The sequence below is a fragment of the Notamacropus eugenii genome, chromosome 5, assembly GCF_028372415.1.
Source record: "Notamacropus eugenii isolate mMacEug1 chromosome 5, mMacEug1.pri_v2, whole genome shotgun sequence".
Taxonomy (NCBI): Eukaryota; Metazoa; Chordata; class Mammalia; order Diprotodontia; family Macropodidae; genus Notamacropus; species Notamacropus eugenii.
In genome coordinates, this window is record NC_092876.1 from 72,284,485 (window position 1) to 72,301,189 (window position 16,705).

At 42.0% G+C, this 16,705-nt stretch overlaps 1 protein-coding gene and 1 non-coding gene across 22 annotated transcripts in view; both read right to left on the bottom strand.

Moving 5' to 3' along the window:
• Window positions 1-3,110: 3,110 nt before the first annotated feature.
• PUM1 (pumilio RNA binding family member 1) overlaps window positions 3,111-16,705 on the bottom strand; it is a 168,736-nt gene continuing 155,141 nt past the window's right edge. For all 21 annotated transcript variants that reach the window (XM_072609641.1, XM_072609640.1, XM_072609649.1 and 18 more), the window contains 2 exons: window positions 9,432-9,624; window positions 3,111-4,849 (listed from right to left, as the gene is read on the bottom strand). In XM_072609641.1, coding sequence (XP_072465742.1) covers window positions 4,718-4,849; window positions 9,432-9,624 — 325 coding nt within the window. In that variant the 3' untranslated portion in view covers window positions 3,111-4,717. The remainder of the gene's footprint in view (window positions 4,850-9,431; window positions 9,625-16,705) is intronic.
• LOC140509376 (small nucleolar RNA SNORD103/SNORD85) lies at window positions 6,652-6,738 on the bottom strand. Its single transcript, XR_011968701.1, has one exon. It is a non-coding gene; the product is annotated as a small nucleolar RNA SNORD103/SNORD85 (small nucleolar RNA).

The following is a 16,705-nucleotide window of genomic DNA, read 5'->3' on the forward strand; positions in this document are numbered from 1 at the left end:
CCAGTGACCTGCTGATGGACAGATCCAAAGACCTTTGCTCAATACCTGTTCTGCTTTGCTTCTCTGCAGCCTTTGACCCTTTTCCTGAACTCTCTACCTTCTGGGTTTTTATGATGGTCTTCTCCCCTGGTTCTCCCACCTGTCTGCCTGCTCTTTCTCAATCTCTTGCTGGCTCCATTCCTCCCTCTTATATTATTTCATTTGGTGATCTCAATTCCCTAGGATTTAGTTAGCATCTCTATGCTAACGATTCTCAGATTTACTTATCCATCCCTAACTTCTCTCCAGACCTATATCAAATCCGGGACTGTCCATTAGACATCTCAAACTGTATTTTCAATAGATAACTTAAATTCAACATGTCCGGAACTGAATTCATCAACTTTCTCCCCTAAAGCCTTTGAGGGAAACACCATCCTCCCAGTCCCTAAGGCTTACAAACTAGGAGTCATCCTCAGCTCCTCATTAGCTCTCAATTCACCTTATTCAATCAGTTTCCGAGGTCTGTAGATTTCACCTTTGTAACATTTCTTGAAAACATCTCTCCTTTGATACTGCCACCACCCTGGTGGAGACTTCATCATCTCTTGCCTGGATTACTGCAATAGTCTGCTGGTGGGTCTGCCTGCCCCAAGTCTCTCCCCATTCCATTCAGTCACCAAAGTGATTTTCCTAAAAGTGCAGGTCCAAACAGGTCACTCCCCTCCTGGATAAACTCTAGTGACTCCTTATCCCCTCCAGGATGAAATACAAAATGCTGGTTGATATTCAGTCATTCAGAACTGAGCTTCCCTACTACCCCCCTCCGCCCCCTTCCTTCACCTTTTCCAATTTTCTTGCACCTGAGACTGTGACCCAGTGATACTGGTCTCCTAGCCGTTCCTCAAATAAGACACTCATCTCTCAGCTCTCGGCATTTTCCCTGGCTGCCCCCATGCCCAAAATGCTCTCTCTCATTTGCACCTCTTGGTTTCCTTCCAGTCCCAACTAAAATCCCACCTTTTGCAAGAAGGCTTTGCAGATCCCCCTTAATTCTAGTGCTTTCCCTCTGTTGATTTAAAATTTATCTTATCTATAGTTTGTTAGCATACGATTGTTTGCATATTGTTTCCTCCCTTAGACTGTGAGGTCTTCAAGGGCAGAGACTGTCTTTTGCCTTTCTTTGTACTCCCAATACTTGGCACAGTGCCCAGCACTGTTATAAATGCTTATTGACTGACTGGCTGATAATCACTCTCCATCTCTTTAATAATATATTCTAGAATTTTGTCAGGTGTCAGACTCAGTGGCTTATGTTTTGCAGACTTGATTCTCTAGTCTTTTACGCCCTGCTCAGACAGACAGCACTGATGTCTCCAGTCTTTCACACCCCACTGACAGTGACTTGACAATCATTTTGCCATTTCCACCCCAAACAATGCCATTCATAGGATCAAAGACCTAGAGGTGGGAGATATTTTAAAAGTCAGAAATCCAAACCCTTCATTTTACAAAAGAGGCAACTGAGGCCCAAGAAGTTTAAAGACTTGCCCCAGGTCACATGAGAAGAATCCTCTTCCTTCAGTTTTTCTCACCAGCCCCTGGGCATTGTGAACTGAAGCATTCCTGATTGGTAGCCTTCCATGATCGAGCTACACTTTTCTACTCATCCTTGATCCCACTTATGTCTTTTAAAAATACCTATTAGTTGATGAGCTCCTTTAGTGTCTACATCAGCCTTTTAAGTCAAGTCCCCTCTTTCCTTTTCCTAAGAATTGTTTCCACAAGTCCTCAATATTTCATACTTGGTAACATCCCTCCTAGGGTTGGGTTTCCCCTTTGAAGGCTGCTCACTTCAAACCATGAGTGCATGTCAAACTATTTCTGACTTCATTCTCCTACATTTAAACAAAAATTAAAAAAGAATTAAAATCCCCCTAAGATGCAGTGGCCACTTCCCCCAACATTCCATTATTTGCAGGTGTAAACAGTTCCTGGCTGGTGGTGAGAATGTGCTCCACAGAGGAATTTCCCTTGTTAGTTTCTCAGTCCACCAAAGGACTGACTGCTGTAGTCAACATGGCAGACCAGGCAGATGTGGAATCAGAACTGAGCTAGTTCAAGTCCCACCTTGGGCACATTGGCTGTGTTATGACCTTAGGCAAATCTCTTAATGTTGACATAGCCCAAGGGACTCTCCAATTATAAAAGCAAACATTTATATAGCGCTTTTACATATGTTATCTACACGATTATAAATGGCAACGTCTACAGAAGTCCAGATAATTGATGTCCCCCATAAAGATTATACTATGCCTGCCCAGCTGTGCTTTGTGATTTCCTTTCTGAATTCCACATTTGGTTTCATTTTGTGTCAAGTAACCTTGAAGCCTGGAACAGCTTCTGGGGCTGCATTAGTTGACCTTTGTCCCTGCAGAAGTGGAGTGGCAAAGAAGAGGCCAGAGTTGGCAGAGGCATGCACTAGAAAACCACATTATGCCATCTCCCTCCCTCTTGAGGAAATGCTCTTGGCCCTGCTTAAGCTAGCTCTCTGCATTGTGGAAGGGCTGGAATCCCCGGGGGAAGGGAGCTAGGCCAAACCCTCCTCTTTACAGATGAGGAAAGTGAAGTCCAAAGAGATTAAGGTCACGCTATCCCAAAGTAGCAGGGCTCGCTTTTGACCCAGGTCCTCTGATTCTAGAACCGAGGATCTCCCACCTAGAAAGAGTTAAACAACACTCCCTATAACCAGCTATGCTGGTTAGTTTTGCCTAATCACTTCTCCCCTACACTTAAATCTCCATTAAGAGACATTTGCTTTGGGGGATAAATAAAGACACCAAGGGGATGAAAAAAATTTATATCAATAAAACTAAGACAAAAGAAAGAAAAAAGAAAGGAAGGAAGGAAGGAAGGGAGGGAGGGAAGGAGGGATTCCTTTTGTCCTCAATCTGGACAAAATACCTTGATTCTATGGTATGTAACTGTACCCAAACTCCTCTGTCTCCAAACCCCACAACCTCAGTTTCACTTCACCTGGGCCAGAAGTGAGAGGCACAGGTGACAGGTGAGGTGAGTCCCTGGTGCCCTGGGTAGGTCTCTACTAAAAGGCTTCAAAGAAAGCACAAACGCAGATTCCAAAGTTGTGTATTTTTCAAAATAAAGATCACACATTGTTTAGAGACAATCTACACAAGTTACAAAAAATAGTTGCCCAGGCATAAGCATACACAGGTTTGTTAATTATACACATATGGTTACAAGTGTGCTTGCAAAAAAGTTCATTGGAAATATACACAAGGCTCTGTAAATGTACACCGTGTAGTGTTACAATTCTATATTCAAACAAGGAAAATTGACAGTATGTTACATTCACTTACAAGTAGACAAAATGCAAAATACAGTTCATCTTCTGTACAAAAAGGGCGGGCTTCACACTTTACAAGGTGGAAGGGGCTCTGATTGGGGGCAGGGAGGGGCTGAACCTTTGCACGTCCTTTTTACTGTCACAAAATAAGCAAAACATGTTACTCCTGGAAGATTAAAAAAACACTATTTTTTAACTGAGTCATTTTGTAGAACATTTAGAAAGGATCTCGCTACTGTTCCACGAGGTGACAAATAAAACCAAGCTTTTTTTCTCTTTAAACATTAACTAGGCTGTATAAAGAACATTTCCTTCAAAAGAAAAAATTTACTTCTGGTTGAAATTACAATTTACAATATACAACACTATATGCTACGACCATAAAAGGTGTGAATATACATTGAAATGCACAGGTTTGCTAATTTTTTTGTCTTACCAAAAAACGGGTTTATGTTGATTCAAACTTCTCCACATTTACATTACAGAGGTTTACAAATGTACAATTGTACAATCAAAAGTATGTTCCACTACTAGGGTACATTATAGATACAGATTAGACATCAAAACAAGAAAATACTACAAATTTTTATATATGCAAAGTCTACACCAAGTATACACTATATATTTATAGAAGCAAGACCAAAGCAGAGTTGGATTGTTTTTTCTCATGCTAAATAATCACATTTTGCCTTTGAACAGAATAAATCAAGTCGGCAGTAAACAAACACACCCACCCTGCTTTTAAAATGTCCTGGGTGTGCATTCATCCTTCCAAAAATCGACTAAGCTAAGTTCTTTAGCATATTCTACTCCCCCCAAAAAAGCAATTTAAAAAGTTTCATAAACTTAAAATTCTCTTAAACTGAAGCTTTAGCAACTCTGAAACTTTTAATATTTATAAACAGCATTAAATGCAGGTTTTGTGCCATTTAACTAAAATGAGAACTTCTGAATTTTGACTAAAATGGGGGGGAAAAACAAGTATTTGCAAAATTTGCCGGCTAGGCAGATGAGTTAAAAACCTTTTTTTCTTTTTTCTTTTTTTTTAAACCAACCACCCTGAAAGTTTCTGCACTTGGAATATAGATACAACAGTGAACAAAATATGTGGCCTCCCATGTACATCGGTTACCTATGTACAAGTATCCTATACACCAGTAAAACAGCAGGGCAATTAGTTAATTAAAAAAAATAATTAGTACATGTTATGCATAATAAAATTAAAGAAATTTACAAAGGCTTTTTAGTTATTTGATTTTCTCTGTAATAGGTGAGCAACCATTAACCCTTTTCTAACTGTATATTGGAGTATTTCCGGTTGCTGGTTGGATTTGCCAGTTGGCCACTGAGTTTTTTCAAGAATTCATTGCTTCAAATGATACCATTGGGTGGTCCACAAATTGGCCCCAAGTCCACCCCGTTCTTCATATAGTATTTTTCCAGCTTTGCCAGAATGTGTTTGCCATAGGTGTACTTGCGTAGAGTTGCAATATGAGGCCGGATCTGGGGAAAGAAAAAGAGTTGGTGAATGAAAAGGCCTCTGCCAGAAGCATGAGGACAGCAGACACAGCCACGCTGGGGGTATACAACCAGACAATCACAGATGGAGAAGGTAGAAAGGGACTTCCATCCAACTCCTATCAGAGAGAAAAGCAGGAGCGCATAGGGCTCAGGCTCCCTAACTGGGCTATTTCCCTTTTGTCACACCTTTTCTAAGACACATACAGACACACACAGATACACACAGACACGAGGACTGCCAGTTTCAACACTCCAGCTGGGGTAATCAAAGTCTTCATTAAGCAACCTGCACAGCCCTCCCTCACTCAAAACAAAGTCAAGTCCAAGTCATGTCATCATTTCTCTGATGGCATGGTCTTCTTTGAAAACGAAGAACACACACATGCACGCATGTACATGCAACACTACTCTACATGATGAAAGCACCATGCTGGGGTACAAAATGAAAACAGCCCTGCCCAGTTCGGAGATTACACTTTTAAGGAGGAAGAAACATATACATATAAATGAATACACAATACCCAGAAAGCAAATAGAAAGAGGCTGGGAAGGGAGAATCAGCAACTGTCAGGAAAATGGGTACAAGCTTCACATAAGATGTTAGGGATTCTAAAAGGTGAAGAAAAGGAGAGTATACATACCAGAAATGAGGGACAACCTATGCAAAGGTGTGGAGATGGGAAAGGGAAGAGGAAAACCACCAGCCCCGTTGAGCTGGAATGTCAAGTGTACGAATGGAAGTGATGTGGAGTAAAGCATGGAAAAGTAAGTTGGAAGTGGATGCAAAAAAGTCTCTGAACGCCAGACAAAGTGAAAGCTTCTTGAATAAGAGACTTGTCCCGTAGGAGCACCCTCCGGCATGGCTGCAGAAGCTGAATTGTGGAGGGGAGATGTGGCTGGGAGACCAATCAGGAACGACTGTGACAGTCTGGCAGAGGTGAGGAGGGGTCGAGCCAAACTGTGCTGAGCTGTGCCCTACTGGACAATGGGTAAGGAAGCAGAATGCAGTCAGGGATGGTCCCAAGACTGCACCTAGGGGATGTGGGAGCAGAATGGTGTTTCTGCCAGAAACTGGAGAAATCTGGAAGAAGAGTGGGTTCTGTTTGGGACGTGCCTCTGGGATGCACGGGAGCAATATCCAAAAGGCTGTGGTTAATACAAGCTCAGCAGAGACAATGGGGATTCCCAGCAAAAAAGAAAAGAGAACTGAAGATAACGCCCAGGCCTCTGTGCCACCGCTCGGGTGCTTCAGGGGAAGGTCTCCTAATTCCTTCGTCCTATCACCCATGGCCTGAGTCCCCGTCACTTTATCAGCCTTCATCACCCTCCCTGCACTGTTTCCACCATGAACACAAGCAAAGAGAAGAGAAAGCAATCTCAGACACCCTTAGATTCCAGGGAGCGTCCATAAACTACAGAAATGACTACTGGTTAATGGCAATCTGTCCCATCTTGTGAGTGGGCTGCTACCTAGATTCACCTTAATCTTAGCCATGCTCACACTCACTGTGTTACACAAAAACATAGACACGTAAACATACATGTGATGGAGCAGAAGGTAGGGAATGGGCTGTAACAGCATCTTATGCCAAATGAGGCCCAGGAGTTTGAGGCCAGGACCTCAGTGCCATCCCTGAGGCAGGGAGGTGAGGTACTTCTCTAGCAGACATCTGGTGCTAGGGATCATGCAGAAGGCTCACTCCTCAGGCTCTCTGGACTCCTGGCTCTTGCCTTGGTTCCACAAGTTTCTCAACTTTTGCTCTGGAGGAGCTCACCTCTACGTGTCTGGCTCAGCACTTCTGAGTACATAGTCAAAGTTCTCATTACCGAACAGTGTTCTCAGTGAGGGCAAGAGTGTCATCACTGCCAGACTCAGGGAAACAGAATGACAGGAGAAGGGCACAGACAAGGGAGCGCCAGTGCCTAACAGCACCAACATCATGTCTGCTGAATCTCCCTCGATTTGATGGGCACAGTGTAAAAAGCACTGGGTTTGGAGACAGAGGACCAGGATTCCTTTGGAAAGTCACTTAAATTCTCTGGGTCTCAGTTTCTTCAATCTCTGAAATGGAGGCATTGGACCACATGGCCCCTAAGGTTCCTTCCAAGCCTAGTAGCTATAATTTATGATTGAGACTATATGTTATAATACTGGACTTGGAGTCAGGAAAGACTAGGGTTCGAATTCTGCCCTACCCACCTTTCTGAGCTTGTTTCCTCATATCAAATGAGGAGTTAGCCACTAAGGTCCCTCCTTGCTCTAAATTGCTGATCCTCTGATCTGGTGAGTCTTAAGGACTCTTCAAAATTAAAAGGAGGTTGGAGACACTCTAGTGAATCAGGCTCATAGAGGGGAAAATGATTTACTCACAACCTCACAGCTAGATTAAGGGGCAGTTTTTGAAGTAAAACCCACGTCATCTTCCAAAGCTCAATGATTCCATACAAAATAAACCATTTTCACTCATCTGCCACATTAACACTGGGTGATCTCAGCCTTCCCCATCAACTTTTCTAGAGCTCGCTCCTGATAACCATTCCCAGTCAGTGTATAGTGATCAATCAGCTAACTAGCCATCAAAGTCAATGAAAACAAGCTTGGGAGGTGTTGGAACTTTTCATTTTCTGGCAAGCGGCAACTCTGTCTCCAAGCTTCCTGACTTCCTGGCATGGCCCATCAAAGAAAATACAACAGCAAGAAAAAAATCATTCCCTATGTCCCTTCCTCAATGCTCTCTCCCTGCCTCAGCAGAAGGAACAGGGCATGGAGGGGCCTGGATCATTCTGGTACAAGGGACAAAAGGGAAGACTGAAGTGACTGAAAACAACTAGGAAAAGAGACGAGGGAAGAACCAGAGGGCAGGAGAGGATCTCAGCACCATTTCTTCCCAGGTTTTGTCATATTCACAGTGTGGACATCTCTAATGGGTTTCTCACTCTCACTTATGCAGTCACACTGCAAGGGGCAAGGCACAGAAGTGTAGGCCTGGTGAGCCGGGGGCAGCAGCAATTTGAGTGGCAAAGTCACCAGGAACACTAACCAACTCAAACCACACAGACCTTCTTTACTTTTTTCCATATTAATACTGAACCCCTAATTCCCATCTCCATCTACTCACTGCAAACAGGGCCTATTGTAAGAGTTCATTACAGAGAATGGGGCCAGCCTCTCTGCTGATGAAGAAGACATGAGTAGACTGAAGGCAAGTGTTTCATCTGAGGGAGCTCACAAAGTGAGCATGTCCCCCAACAGCTCAGTGGTGACTTCAATTTCATAATCAGAGAGCCACTTCTTTGGCTTAACTATGGTGTGGTCCCTTCTTAGAATGTAAATAAATCTAGGAGGTATTACACATTGAGTTTAACCAGTCAGAAACACCTTGGTATGAATGAGATGATCAAATTCTTTCTTGTAAACCCAGTGGTTTCTGCCGTGTTCATCTGGGGAGGCAGGACTGGGAGCAGGGACTCATGCCCTGGTTCATCACAAACCCTGGTGTCAGAAGCTGAGACTTATGGAACAAGACAGCAGTGTGCTTTCAGCAAAAGAGTACTGAACATCTGAGTCAGATGGTCACATGCCACCGTTTCTGGTTACCAAAATTTACTGCAGTACCCAGCACATTTTAGGAGCTTCGTAAATGTTTACTGGTTGACTGATTATTAATTATGTGACCTTGGGCAAAAGACAATATCATCAGGCCTCAGTTTCCTCCTCTGTCAAACGAGGGGCTTGGACTAGACAGCCTCTCACTTCCCCTCCAGGATCAGAGCTAGAAGTTTCTAAGTGTACATAACGCAGCAACAACACCAGTAATAACAACTGATGATGATGACAATGACAGTAAACGGTGCTTTCCAGTCTGCAACACGCTAGACAAATGTCATCTCACTTCATCCTTCCAAAGACCAGGGGAGGTCAAGGGCCATTATTGTCTCCATTTTACAGCTGAGGAAACTGAGACAAACAGAGATCACACCGCTAGTAAGTACCTGAGGCTAGATTTCATAACTAATAAAAATAGCTAATATCTCTATGGTGCTTCCTATGTGCCAGGCACTGTACTGAATGCGACACAAATGGTATTTTATTTGATCCTCACAAGAGCCCCAGAAGATAGGTGCTATTATTATCCCCATTTTAGAGATGAGGAAACTGAGACAGAGTTTGAAGTGACACCCACACACAGCCACTTGTCAGAGGCTGGATTTGAACTGAGGGCTTCCTGACTCCAGATCCGGCTGCTCTAGTCACCTAGAGAGGAGCTGAGGAAACTGAGGACCAGAGAGATGAAGGGACTTGTCCATGGACACAAAGTGAACAGCAGCTAAGCCAGCGTCCTGACTTTCAATTTAGCAGTCTCTCTAATATGCCACAGACTTTGGACCTTTGACTTTTACAGGAAGGGGGAATGGGGCGAGACTTAACACTTTCTTCCTGAAAATGCAGCCATCTACATCCAAGAGATAGAGTACCTTGACAATGCTGAAATATGGTATAAGTAACAATATTTCTACAAGGGGTCACCCATCACTTCCATGAGCATTAAGGGTAATTGTATACCTTATGCATGACAATCTTCCGTTGGGCTGGTTCGGCCACATCGATCATTTTCTGGACCACATAGTTGGCGTATTGATCTTTCATCATGGTGTATAAGGCACTGTGAGGGCCATCATTCATGGTGCACACCTCATCAATCAGCATGGCACGCTCCGTGCGAGAAGCATGAGTAACGCATTTTTCTACAACGTTGCTGTTAAAAAAACACAACAAAATGGTAAAAAGGTCTGAAAAACATAGCTATATGGTTAACTGTTGCCAGCTCAGCTGACTCTCCAAACCTGAATGTAGCCCAGTACCTGACATTTAATAAATGCTTCTGGACAGATCTATGTTCAACAACAAAAAGAAAAACAAATCCTCAGCAAATCAATAAGTTTAGCATGGCTTCAGATAGCAATCATAAAAGAGTCACCCAAAGTTAATGCTGAAAGGGCCTTTGTGAAATCATCCAGTCAAATCCTTTTGACAGAAGAGGACACTGAGGATCTGAGGAGTTGACTTGAGCTGACTTATCTAAGGGCCTCAAAGGTAGCTTGTCGGTGAATCAGAACTAGGCCTGAGGGGTTACGGGCACCCATCTGTACCTTTCACCAGGCTGCCCAACTCAAGAACTTAAGAGGCAAACTAAAAGATTTCTGAGTCATCAGAAAGATGGCACATTAGTCACTGTCTCCAAACCATTTCAACCCTAAAGGAATTACATGTAAAGCCTAGGATAACTTTAGAATAACAATTAAAAAAAAACCAGAATAAAAGTAAGCATTTGTAAGGTTTACAAAGAGCTTTGCCTATATCTCATTTTCTCCCACAACTTTTGTGGTAGGTACTATCATCATCCCCATTTTACAGCTGAGGAAACTGAGGCAAGCAGATGCTAAACAACTTGTCCAAGGTCACAGAGCTAGTAAATATCTGAGAGCAGATTTAAATTCGGGTCTTCCTGACCCCAGGTCTAGCTCTCTGTTCACTGTGGTACCACCTAAGTACCCCTACACAAGAAAAGCAAGATCCTCCGTCTTTAATAAATTAGAGAACTATGAATGTTCACTTCGTAGCTCTGTCCTACCACCTTCCCCCCGGCCAGAGGCAGGAGCACCAGCAAAGCCTCAGGCCTGTGAAGGGGCCAGACCTTATGGCCGACTTAGGCCTCGATGCAGGACTTCATACAACCTCCACCTCCACCTCCACGTGCCTTCCCTGCCCACTGGGGTGGAATAAAGAACAGAAGGGTGATGTTGCCCACTGAGCTTAGATAGGCTTTCTAATAAAGACATCCTGAATGACTAAATATCAGCTGCTTTCTCACTGAGGTCCAGCCCTGAGGTTGGGCTGCCCCTTCTACATGAGGCCTTTCACCTTCCCTTGGACCTCCAATTTATTCGCAATAGATAATTTGCCAGTCATCTTCCCCATTCGAACATGAGCTCCCTGAGGGCAGAGTATAAAACACACAGTAAGAGCTTAATTAATGCTTGTGGATCTTATCTGACTCTTCACAAACACTCCTCTCTTTCTCCTCAGGGAAGAAGTACCTCAGATACTAACTGGCTCCAGGCACACTGAGAAAATAGAGACCACAACGGAATTGGGCAGGGTGCCAGCGTTTGTGTTCGTACTCAATCTGAGAGGAAGAAGACAGAAACCCAACAGGTCAGTCTTCCCCTTCCCCTCAAGGGTCTCAGGGGAAGTGACCCTATATCCAGCACCCCCAGAGACTGAGGCCCCCGGCCACCCTGCAGTCTGACCTCAGGAACCTACTCTATGAAAAGGTGGAAGACTTGGGAAGGAGGGTAGAATAACATTCCCCACCCTCAAAAACATGAACCAAGAGGAAAAGTGTTTGATAAAAGCCCAGCATATAACTATATAAATCAACAAAGGAGAATTCTAAAACCAGAAAAAAAGGGAGTAAAACCTCAAAGGTAACAACAAAAAGGAAGAAAAACAACTCAAAGCCTGATTAAAGACACAGACCTGTGTGGGTACCAGAAAGCATGGAACAAGAAACTCCATGATGGTTCAAAAGAGAAATTTAACCCATAAAAAAATAAACTAGGATGGCACAGTCAGATACTAAAATTCAACATAAAATTTTAAAATGTAATTTGCAGATGACAACAAATTAAATACATAATAGAGAATCATCTCTCCAAAGAAGCAAATTTTAACAGATTTGGGAAACAAAAATACAGAAGTAGTGGAAAATTTGGCAGAAGAGAAACTATATGTCAACATTAAAAACACCAACACATGAATTTCACACAAACCAAAGGGCCTGACGTGAAAGACAGAATACACAGCAGTAACTTCAGGGTCATAGCTCTGCCAAAAAGAAGAGACCAAATGAAAAAACCCTGGAGATCACAACGCAAGTCATAATACAAGAAAGCTATAGAAACCATCTGAATAACACAACAAAGCCATGACCGAGAGTACCCAGATCCAATGCCAGAAAAACTGAGTTCCAAACGTCAAGATAAAGTGGTGAAATTTAAGGATTTCAATGATGAGCCAAAAAAAAATAAAAAAAATAAAAATTAGCAAGCAGTCAGAAGACGTCTGACTATGACAAAGCATGCTAAAATAACAAAAGTTCACCTCACAAACACAAGAAATCAAAGAATGGAATGGAATATATTCTGAACAGTTGCCCCGAAGGACATCATCTGAAGTTAGCCAAATCACTGATGAAAAAGAGACATCAGAGGTAGCAGAATGTTCAACTCAGAAAAACCCTAAACAACCAGTAGAAAAGGTAAACTATACTCATGTCTTTTATGGGACTGGAATTACAGGGGAGATATTGCATCCATGAGGAAGGGGAAGATGATGGATGGAGAAGGGGTGATGGCAACGCAAGTAAACCTAATGGCGACTAAACCTAAAACTGAACAGTGGGGGTTATGCTGTGGGAAAGAAAGGGAATGAAAGAAGGAGTCTCACTGTATATGTATTAGGAGGAAGCAAGGTCTATCAGTGATGGGAGACAAGGATCTTAGGACAGGTTCAGTCTGGAGAGGAAGCCACCTGAGCAGTAACTACCTCACAGAAGGGATGTGCAAATTCTTACAGGGAGCTTTCCAAAAGCAGGACAAAACAAACCCAGAAGGGAAGATGGAGCAAGATCTATAAAGGAAATAAAAATGGTGAGAAAAGGGAGTTCAGGACTGATACCTCACATAAGGGCATAGCTCCCAGATCAGACAATAAAATTCAGAATAGACGACAGAAGGGCAAGAGAAATACTGAAGCAAAGCTCCATACCAAAATACTCAGTAAAAGACCATGAACTTAAGGGGGCGGGGGGAGGGCCACAGAGAAAAGCATTTGAATTAGTCCCTTAACTGAGGGCAGAACAAGAGGGATAAAGTGAGGAGGGAAACAGATAACTGAATAAAAGAAAAAAATCAATAATTGAGGTAAAACCTAAGAACTAGGGAAAGGTCAGGAAATGGGAGGATGAGATAGAAGACTTTAAGTAAAACTAACCCCAGGGACAAAGTCCTGACTTAAAAAAGAGGAAGGGGACTTTAGGAGAAGCAATACTAAAGAAACCATGACCCTAATACTGATTAGCTTTAAATGTGAATGGACTAAATAATTCAATAATTCAAAAATCACAGAATGGATTGGAAAATAAAATTCAACAATTTGGCCACACACACACACACACACACACACACACACACACACACACACACACACACACACTAAATAGGATAGCAACTGAAATCATAAAGGAGAAATTAACTAAACTGCAGAAGGTATACCAATGATAATGAGTCTTTAATGTTCTCTCAGAGCAAGACAAATTTAACTGAGAGATCAAAGAGAAAATAGAGAAGTGAACAAACTCTTGGAGAACGCAGAGATGAATAAGGACATAAAAAATATACACATCCCTCGTTACCACAAAGAACCTTTACAAAAATAGACCATGAACTAGGGCAAAAAGAAATGTATGAAGTAATATGACACCTCAAACACATCCTTTAGAGATCATTATCACTTTGCTGCCCGTTTTTTTCCCTATTACAAAAAGTTCTGTTCTAGGTATGTGTAAATATCATAAACGTACCTCACGCCCCAAAAAGCATTTGTTTCTTTGTTTTGTTTGTTTATGTGAAGGCAAAGTCCAAAGTGTCCCCATCAATGCTCCAGCTTCTTCTAAGTAAACTGTCCTGTCTTTAGCTGTGGTATCTGGCTGGTAGGGGCAGAATCGAGCAGCATCTTTTCTTGCTTAAACCTAAACTGAGATCAGGAACTTGAAGAGTTCAGACAGGAGAGGCAATAATGAAGAGTTTGTCTGGGATCAGGCCTCTATGGGAGCACTGAAAGACTGCAGGTCCTCAGCCTATCTGAGACCTTAGAATAACATAATATTCAATACCTCAAGGAGGCAGCAACAGGACCAGCCCAGACCTTCTCTTCAGAAGTGAGGCAGAGCTCAGACCTAACACAAGACCTGAAGTTAGGAAGCAGGCTAGAAGAACAGGAAACCAAACAAGAATCCCACCAGAATGAGCTGTTATGGGGGCAAAGGTGCTCAAGACACAAACACAGGAGAACAGAATGACACCAAAACATCTGCAAGCGAAGCTTCAAAGAAAACAAAGCTTGGAAGCAAATTCAACTAGAATTCCTGAAAGCTATAACGCAAGAAGTTAAAAAAACTATTTTTCTGAAATGACAATGCTAGAGATAAATACTGGAGAAGAAATGAGAACTATCTCAGAAAGAATAGGAAAAAGAATGAACAGCTTGGCACAAGAGGTACAAAATCTTGACCAATCAACAATCCCACAGGGGAAAAAAATTGACAAATAACGAGATACAGGACTAGACCAAACATTTCTGATCAAAGGACTAGAGCTATGTAGAAACTCTGAAGTTTAAAGACAGCAATTTGAGAAACATAAAAGGAAAATATGAACAAGCAGCCATCAAGGACTAACCAAGGATAAACTGCCTACATTCAAACAGGGAAAGGATCCATATGTCTCTTCAAAACTCTGTCATCATCAGGGGTCATAGATTCTAATTAGACAGAAGCCCTGAGAGTGGTTCTAGTATGTCTTGAGCTTTTAATAGAAAAATGAAAAGAGAGGGGAAGAGGAATACATCACAGGGGAAGAGAAAGAAAGATTAGGAAAATTACTGCATGTAAACAAGATGTGAGAGTGACATCTATACGGTATCTAAATACACACACATATTAGGAAACAAATGCATTTCATTCAACAAGAAAATAGGAGGGAACGGAGAGAGGGGTGAAGGAGGAATTAGAGACAGGTAGAGTAAATTAAGGAAGCAAGGAAAGAAATAGTATGTACTACATGCCAAGCAGTATGCTAAGCACTTTACAAATATTATCCCCATTTGATCCTTACGATAACCACAAGAGACAAAGGAGAAATTGGTTCTAAGCAAAACAAAGTCTAAGGATGTACAAAAATATTTATATGGCTTTTTTAATGGCAAAGTATAGGACCTTAAGAGACTGCTCGTAAATTAGGAAATGGTTAACAAGTGAAAGTTTTAAATGTGATGAAATACTATTATGCTATGAAAAATGAGAATTCCAGAAGAAACAAATGGAAAGGGAATTAACAGCTTGGAACAAGTGGTACAAAACTTTGCCCAAGCAACAAACATTCTGAAAATTCAAACGAACCAAATAGAAATCAATGACTCCATGAAGCAACAAAAAAATATTAAAATAGTTAAAAGGCTGAAAAAAAATATAGATGGCAAAAACAAATGACCTAGAAAACAAATCAAATAGAAAAAACCTAAGAATCACTAGACTCTCTCAACACCATGACCAAACATAAAGCCTAGACATCCTATTTAAAGAACCCTTAAGAGGAAATGCCGCAGAATTCTTAGAAACAAGAGGCATAGTGAAAACAAACAAACGAACAAACAAAAATCCATCAGTCACCTCCTGAAAGAAGCCGTGATGAAAACTCCCAGGAACATCATAAGCAAAATTCAGAGCTTCCAGGTCAAAGAAAAAACAATGCAAGAAACCAGAAAGAAGGGCTTCCAGTACAAAGGAGCTACAGTCAGGTTCACACACAATTTAGTAGTCACTACGAAGAAGGGTGGGACAACTTGCAGTATGATATTCCAGAAAGCCAACAGTATGAGTTTATGGTCAAGAATATCTTACCCAGCAAAACTGAGTATAATGTTACAGGGGGAAAAATAGGCCTTAAATGAAACAGAGAAGTTCTAAGCATTCCTGATAAAACTACGAGAGCTGTAGAGTAACAGTGAAACACAAACACAAGAGTGAAGAGAAATACAAAAAGATAAACACAAATAAACAATGATAAAGGGTTAAGAAAGGATAAACTGCTTACATTCAAGTATGAGGAGATGATACATGTGTCCCTTCTTAACCCCATCATCATCAGGGGCCATAGAGGGATTCCAATCACACAAGGTCTGGGAGTGGGTCTGTTATGTCTTGATGATCTTAAGAAAAGAATGGAAAGAGGAGAAGAGGAATGGGAGCAGGGAAAAGAGGGAGGGAGGGGGGAAGGTTAGGGGAAATCTAACACACAAACACATAATCAGGATGTACAAGTAGATATCTATACACACAAGAAATAGAGGAAAGTGGCAGAATCACAGTCTCATCTGAACTGGTCAAAGAAGAAAGAAAATACAGATACAGAGAGAGGCACAGTAATACATTTCACTCACCAGGGAAACAGGAGGGAGAGGCGAGAAGGAATTAGAGGAAAGGCAAATCAAGGGCAGGATCAGTCCTAAGCAAAAGAGACTCTAAGGATATATATAAATGTGGTGGAATACTACTATACTTAACTTATTAGCATAATGAAAACCAGGATTTCAGAGGCCTAAAGTTGAAACCTGGGCAGCTGGGTGGGTCAATGCCAGGCGTGCCAGGCCTGGAATCAAGAAGACTCATCTTCCTGAGTTCAAGTCTGGCCTCAGACACTCACCAGCTCTATGACCCTGGGCAAGTCACTTAAGGCTGTTTGCTTTGGTCTCATCTGTAAAATGAGCAGGAGAACGAAATGGCAAACCATTCCAGTACCTCTGCCAAGAAAACCTCAAATGGGGCCACAAAGAGTCAGATATGACCAAAAAATGACTAACAGTAACAGCAATGATCAAACTTGCTACCCACCTCCTGAGGGCAGCGAAGGGCTCAGAATGCAGAACCAAATAACTAATTCTTTGGACGTGGCCAACTGTGAAATTTGTTTTGACTGACTTTACAAGTTTGTAATGAG